Source organism: Priapulus caudatus, unplaced genomic scaffold, assembly GCF_000485595.1.
Source record: "Priapulus caudatus unplaced genomic scaffold, Priapulus_caudatus-5.0.1 Scaffold131, whole genome shotgun sequence".
Lineage (NCBI taxonomy): Eukaryota > Metazoa > Priapulida > Priapulimorpha > Priapulimorphida > Priapulidae > Priapulus > Priapulus caudatus.
The window spans coordinates 498,910-507,019 of NW_014577192.1; the positions used below are offsets into that span (position 1 = coordinate 498,910).

The window sequence follows — 8,110 nt, forward strand, 5'->3', positions numbered from 1 at the left end:
TTGACCTTTTTATAAGTAATGTTTTTGGTCTTCGTGTGCTGTGTGTGAATGAATATCGCCCTGGGTTGCCTACTTGTGGAGGGCAACATAGAGCATGCCATGGAAGAAGCCAGGTGTGGTCAGGTCCAACCCTATGGTAGTGAAAGTCTATGGTAGTGATGCTCACGGGTGCGGGAATATGCTGTGAATTACTTTAAAGAAGTAAAATACAATAGAAAAGTTGATTTGATAAGATTTACAGGTGATGGCACTAAATTACAGAACTTTATGGTAAACAACGTTGGTAGTGTAGTAAGAGAGTCTGATTTCGCTTGAGTTTGGTTGTCAGTAGTTTCGAGTTGAAGCTTTATCTCGCGAAAATTTAGCGACGTGAGAAGTCAACGTGAAGTTGGCCATGAGAGAAAATGGGTTTTGGGAGGAAAATCCCCAGCTTCTTGAAAGTTTGACCTTGCGCTTTATTGATGGTGTTGCAGTAAAGCGATATGGGAACTTGCGATTAGCCAAGCGGAATAGGAACTGACGGCGTTGAGTTGTAAATGATAGCTTTGACATGGATGGAGCTAATATTATCCTCTGGTATTATGATGTTTCTTTGTCACACTGCGAGGCCGGTGACGTATTCTGCATGAAGTACGTGTTTGTGAAGTGCTATGGATTTGAGTTGTGTACCATTGCAGAGTCATCGTCGAATATTTAGATTAGTTTACAGTGCATGGATTTCTATGAGTTGTTTGTCAGCAGTTTTGGATTACGGTTTTTCGACGGGCCGAGATTTTATCACCGAACAGTGCTTTTTGAGGTGTTCATTGTAATTGGCCTGACTGTCTAGCGAAATGGAGTATAACTTGAATACTGATTGTTCGGACGCGTGGAATCATCGATGAGTGTAATTAGTGTTGTAGCTCAACCTAAAGAGGAAAGCTTCTTTTGTAAACTATGTTTTTGGTCTTCCCTGTCCCTGTGTGTGAATAGAACATCGCCGTGCGCGTTGCCTACTCGTGCAGAGGGCCAACATAGAGCATGCCATGTGAGAAGACAGGTTGGCGGCTTGAGTCAAAGCCTATGGTACGTGAGAAGTCTGTCGGTTGAGCTTGTTTAATTGTATAGGCATAAGCAAAAGGCGCGATTAGGCGAATTGCAGTCTTTTAACATTGAAATGGAGAGCTGTATGTTGGAAAGGGATGATGTGGTATGCGTAGTTGGGTGGGTTATACTGTAAGAAAACAACTGTTTATTTTTGCATCAGAAGTGTACATATAGCAGGATATGCGCGATATATTCACGATGAATGACATAATGAGGCTGTGCAGGAGTTATCTTAAAGTCACCGTGGAGACTTAATGCATAAAAAAAAGTAAAATCTCCGTTGTTTTACCGAGCTTTGTTATGCGACAAAACCCTTCGCAAATAGTTTTCGGCGTGAAACTTTACCGAACCGGCAAATGTGGTTGAGCACATTTGTGGTGAAGACACAGGCACTTGGCATGCGTTTACAATAAAAACAATGCTTAAAATAAATCAATTCTATTTGACTACCAAAGTTATTGTTTCTATAGCTGTCTTTGTCTATTATTGCCGTCAAGTTCAGAGTGCAATGTCATCTGCAACGCTAGCAATAACGCTCAGTGCAAACGCTTGGCTGCCGCTGCAGCCGCAAACTGACACAAAATTAATAACATACTACCATAAGCTCGTGCTGATCCGAGGCTCACCAGCGAGAGAGAAAGGAATGTGTGGAAGGGGCGGGAGAGAAGCCTAACATTAGTGGATTTGGGACCAAGAAAGGTATCCCCACGGAATTGCCAAAACATGGGGCGATGTAAAATATAAACACTATGAACCTCAACATAAAAATTCGCTGTTTCTCCTTTTATTAGATATTACAAATTTTAAATGTCCATAATGTACTTTCAAAATATCATATTATTCCTAGGCCACGAATTGACAGAAAAGTTTGCGCACAGCCTTGCCGCTTGAAATACTATATTTTTTATAATTTCGCGCCCCAATGTCTCCGAGCTCGACACTGCCAGACAAACCTAACTGTATTAGGCAAGCCGTAAGCCAATACCACCTCGCAGCCACTAAGACAAGCGACCCCAAGCGGAAGCCAAAACGCGGCCGCCGTACTACATTGGTTATATGATAGTGGCGCACGGCGAAGTTCAGTGACGCGCCTAAAACACGAAAACTCGATAAAAACCGGAACTAACATGACTCATACGCGCCCTATCACACGTGTCTACCCAAGTTAAAACGGCGTTGAACTTCAACTTATTACTCGTGTTTTCATCGTGTGAAAAAGTTGCCCCATCAATCATTACTACTACGCCAGATAGTAATGAACATCCTCCTTTACAAGGTCAAGCAACCAAGAAATCATGCCCCGACCAGATTAGAGAACATAGCCCTAACAAAAAATGCGCTGTGCTTTTATAGTATAGATGTTGATAGAGTGCGAATCTTCGGTGCGATGGGATTCGGCGGCGAAATTCGCCATCGCTTGACGCGCGCCGAACACGCATCAAACGAATTCTTACCCTGTGCGATTCTAACAACACCTCGCGCCTGCACGGTCGTGCAGAATATTAAACTCTCGCATGAGTGCTGATATGCACCCGCTTGCGAAACACTTTAAGTGTGCTCGTAGCTTCCGTATGTTAAACGTAATAAGTAAACTGCTGTACCAAGTTCGTCGCGTTCTCGCCTTCTGAAGCGCCGGTTTGCTTCTCGATGTGGTTACTGCCTAGCAAAACGTTCCCTCCTATTCCACTTTAACATGTTTGTTATATGTTTGGTCCGTTCGCCCATTGCCTTGTCGCTGTGCATTAGCTTACTTTACTAGTCGATATTATGTATATATATATATCAAGTATATATATATTAATATATATAATAATTATAATCGCAAAGTCCGTAACGTGTCGCGGTAACCTTTGCACGAAACTTCATTTTTAAAATTTGTAACACTTAACTAGGCAACTTAACTATAGTCACGATATCATTGTTTCTGACAGTGGATTCTGGACTTCTGTCTCGAAGCTTCTGTCGTGAGTTATTCGTTTTCTATCAGGAAGCGTACGTCGATAGTATTGCTACACAGTCATACGCTTAGTTTTCTAGACAACTAGCGTTCAGTTCTGCTTCAGATCTCCTTCTACTATCATACATGACAGTAATCGTTTTCCTGCGTTTTCTACGCTTCATTGTCACTGTCACAGGCACTTGGACCGTTTCAATAATAAAATGATGGTTAATAAATACAACTTGTTAGTACTAATACTAGACCTACCAGTACCAGTAATAGTCTTTCTCTTAATGTTTGATTTGACCTAATAACTTCACTTCAATACCGCCCAATACACCGCTGCAACGCATAGCGCGCACGCCATTGTGCATGCACACATACACAGTAATATAGAGATATAGATAATAGAGTAATAAACACTCTATATTACTGTGTATTTGTGCATGCAAAATGGCGTGCGCGCTATGTGTTGCAGCGGTGTATTGGACGGTATTGAAGTGAAGTTATTAGGTCAAATCAAACATTAAAAGAAAGACTATTACTGGTACTGGTACTGGTAGGTCTAGTAGTAGTACTGACAAGTTGTATTTATTAACCATCATTTTATTATTGAAACGGTCCAAGTGCCTGTGGTCACTGTGCCTCCCCGTCATTCATGCACTTCTAAGTTCTATATCGTGTGTCGTCATTACCACAGGTACTTGGAACGTCTCAATAAAAAAAGGCAAATAAACACGAAATGTTACGTATTTACTACCAAAGTCTTAATGTTTCTCTACTCTCCTTCGCCTATTATTGCCGATAACTTGCTGTAAATGCCGTTGAAATGCTCGTCTACACAACACACAAGTACAGCGCACGCAGACAGGCACTTGAAGCGTTTCAATAAAATATATACGCAGTGGTCGTGTGCTGTGCACGGCGACATTTAAATATATAGCTATATATAGCTATTTGACTGTCACCGTGCACATCACACGACCCCTGGGTATATATTTTATTGAAACGCTTCAAGTGCATGTGCGCGCGCACGCACGCCCTGTGCACAAACAAGAATAATAGAGCTTGCGCGTGGATTACTTGTGTGTTGTGTAGAGAAGAATTTGAACGGAATTTACAGCAAGTTATCGGCAATAATAGGCGAAGGAGAGTAGAGAAACATTAAGACTTTGGTAGTAAATACATTTCGTGTTTATTTGCCTTTTTTATTGAGACGTTCCAAGTGCCTGTGTCATCACCCTGACACGCGCTAGCACCGATTAGAGCACGTCCCGACAAATAAACTCAGATAAATAATAAATAAATTCGATGAGAATAAGCAAGTGTGTGTTATAATGTATAATACGGGTGTGCAAGCAATATGTGTGTATCAGTGTGTTAATAATGTATCTCTGGGAAGAATCGAGCGCGCGGCATGAGACTATACTCGTAGCAATCTGATAGGGTCGCTTACCTTCGTCTGGTAGATGCCGCGTGTGATCAACTCTCCGCTGTCGGCTTGCAACGTTCTCGTCCGCCGCGCGTACGTACGACAGTCGTCACGACCAGAAGCACCTGTCAGGTGTGGTGAGGGGGCGGTCCAACTCGGGTGCTGATTGTTGTGTTACCGCGCAGATGGATAAATAGTAGCCGATGCGCAAGCGATTGCGCAGGCTGTGTGTACTATGACGTATTACGCCTGCGCTATTATGATATATTATTATATTAATATATATTATTATGATGCGAATTTCTACAACGTAGTCGGATCACATTTCAAACACAAAAATGGCCAACCGGTTACCATGGCTACGCCACTTGACGGAATGTCACATCTACGCGACAAGTAGTGCCGAATTTCACCGGAAAAAAAATGCGAAGCTATTTCACCGGCGCTTTTTAGCAAGAGCATTTCTGTCCGGGTTCAATTAAATATTCCATTTCCCTTCTACGAAAATTGCTCGTGATGTGTATACATAGCAGCTTGCGTCATTCTATGTCATCATTGATGGCGTGTGTGAGTAATTGTTATTAAATACGTATAATTACTCGATAATAGATAGCAGACAATGACATGATCGTAATCCTTTATATTATAGTAGTATTATAGGCTGTGATGGCTTCGCGTTGTTTTTAATGATAGGTTTTATATTAGGAAGCGGCGTTTTCCCCGTTGGATTCGTATGTATACTTGTCCGTATGTTTATTGTATTTATTCGCCTATTCTCATGTGTTGTGTTAGTCGGTGTATTCTTAAATATTGTATTTTTTTCGTGTATGCTTACGTGTTGTGTTTGCCCGAGTATTCTTACGTGTTGTGTTTGCCCGAGTATTCTTATGTGATGTAGTTGTCCGAGTATTCTTATGTAATGTAGCTGTCCGTGTATACTCGTGTTTGTGTGCTTGGCGTTTTACCCCTTTCTTTTATCGTCTTTCGTTCGTTAGTCTCTATCGCTTAATCACTTATTTTAATTACCGGTTTACCTAGGCTAACTTGCAGCACTTGTAACTGTCTTTTCGCCGCGTCGTTAACTAACCCTGCTGCGGCGTTCACTGCTATAGTGTCCAATGTGCCAGCTCACCTCTCTCCGTGCATTCGTTTATCTAACTCCTGTGCTTTGGTTCGTTATTTCACGCGTTTTCGGCACACACACACACACGGCTAGGAAAGCTAGGATTGACAGTCAGACACCTAGTATTAATACTCTGCGGTTGTTGGCACTCGCCTCTCTTCGTGCATTCGCTGATCTAACACCTGTGCTTTGGTTCGTTACTTCACGCGTTTTCGGCGCATGCGCACGGGAAGTAAAGCTACGACTGACACGCGGGCACTTAGTTAACGCGGCTCTGTGGATGCGTTAGCGCCCGCATAGCGTACGGACACTGCGTAGCTTGTCGGTGAGGTTGCGAGGCTTAAACGGATATCATTAATGATGTGCGAGGGAGGAGATAGGAGGCGAGAGAAGGAGGTATGGGAGTCAGCGGAAGCAACAGCCGGGAAGCAAGAGGGGTGGGGGATAAAGAGATGGATGCGCGAATGAGAAACCGGGTAGGAGGTGGGGTGTAGCGATGCCTGGCGTGTGGCGCTCCGTAGCCTATGAAGGAGAGTATGTGAGAAAGAGGCCAAGCAGGGGGAGAATCTCTGTAATTGCTTAGTCTGCAATATTACCGCAACTGTTACAGTATCAGAAACTAATTTATTTCCCTTTTTCCACCCATCGTCTTTCCATCACAAGTGGCATTGGTTTTCGCTCTTCCGGTGCAGAGTATATTTTGTCCCTCGGCATATTCTCCCTCCCGATCTCATATCGTTGTTACTGATTGCTCATTAGATACAATAATGTAACCCAAACACAGGATAGGACCTATCCTGTGTTTGGGTTACATTATTGTATCTAATTGCTCATGTGTTGTCATCATGTGCGTCTGTGGCTTTGACGTTAGGTGCCAGCCTTGTAAAAGCTCGCTCGCGCCCCGTATACTGCGCGTTCAGGTGCACCTGCCATCCAGTCATACAAGTCTCTGTCTAGGGCGCTGATGAAAACAGTTAAGTGTGTGCGGGTGTGTGTGTGCGTGCGTGCGTGCGTGCGTGTTTGTGTGCGCGCGTACGTGCGTGTATGAGTGTGCGTGCGAGTGTGTGCGTACGGGTGTTGCGTGGGTGCGTGAGTATGCGCACGGCCCGGGTGTGTGTTTGTGCGCGCGCATGCTTTGGTGCGTGTTTGTGTGCGCGCGTGCTTTGGTGCGTGTTTGTGTGCGTGCATGCTTTGATGCGTGTTTGTGTGCGCGCGTGCTTTGGTGTGTGCGTGCGTGTGTGCGTACGTCCACGCGTTTATAACATGAATGTTGCTTTCGTGAGAAGGATACCTGTGAGTAGCAGATTTTGATCAAAAATGCCAGCGAAAATACAGTCCAATCAAGTACAGTCCATCTAGTCTATATATCCCCCTACCCCCCCCCCCGCTCTCCCCTGCTGAATCCCGCATTATTTTTGTGATGTTTTGCTGCCCAGTTTGTGCACGTTTCGTAATTTGTCCAGCTTTCATCTGCCTCTACCAGTATGATGTGATGATGTGACGGTGCCTCGAAATGACAGTGATTCCCAGTTGTCCACGGACTAATCATTCGATATTGCTCGTTGAAGTACGCCTGCTTCGGTGACGCTGGGCAGAGGCGGGCGCGGGCAGGGGGAGATATTATACGTTTGTGCATTATAGATGGCAGTGTTGAAAATGAGTTTATTTTCTGTTGTAGACATAGTCGAGCGTGATGCGGACGCCGAGTGCTCACAGATGGCAGCACTTAACCTCAGTCTTTTCGAGAACCATGTCAAGAAGGTAAACAAGTGCCGCGATGATGTGGGAGGATGCTGCATGATGTGGGAGGATGCTGCATGATGTGGGAGGATGCTGCATGATGTGGGAGGATGCTGCATGATGTGGGCGAACGCTGCATGATGTGGGAGGATGCTGCATGATGTAAAAAGATGTTGCACGGGTTGGAAGCACGGTGCGTGATTTGGGAGGATGCTGCATGATGTGGAAATATGTTGCATGATATGGGCGGATGTTGCGTGATGTGTGAGAATGCTGCATGATGTGTGAGAATGCTACATGATTGATGTGAGAAGATGTAGCATGATGTGGGAATATGCATGATGTGCAAGGCTGCAAGCATCCTACATGATCACGGTGTGGCGCGGCACGGCGCTGTCGCATGATGAGAGACAGACGCTGTTTAACCGAGGCTCCCCTCCCCCCTCCTCCCACCGTCCGTCACGCAAATGAGGACTTTATGAGCGTCGATGCGCCTAAATGCGGACCGGATAACATTAGCGCGATTGCAACACACGCCGACAGACGGACGCGCGCCGCACACCGCGGTGCGTGATCATCGTGATGAAATGTGATCATCGGGATGAAATATGAGCTGTTTGATGGGTATTGGCATCACACGCAGGAGATGAGTACATTATAGGTTACGTCATCGCGTACAATCGTAATCGCTATGATGAGCGTGCAAGGTGTCGTGAATATATGCTAATCTGCTAATGCGGCGCAACTGAATATATATATATATATATATATATATATATATATATATATA

The 8,110-nt window shown here is 44.5% G+C and overlaps 1 protein-coding gene across 1 annotated transcript in view; it reads left to right on the forward strand.

Annotated features, from left to right (window-relative positions):
- LOC106805877 (telomere length regulation protein TEL2 homolog) overlaps positions 1-8,110 on the forward strand; it is a 31,217-nt gene that overhangs the window by 18,984 nt on the left and 4,123 nt on the right. The window contains exon 4 of the mRNA XM_014807648.1: positions 7,259-7,341. Coding sequence (XP_014663134.1) covers positions 7,259-7,341 — 83 coding nt within the window. The remainder of the gene's footprint in view (positions 1-7,258; positions 7,342-8,110) is intronic.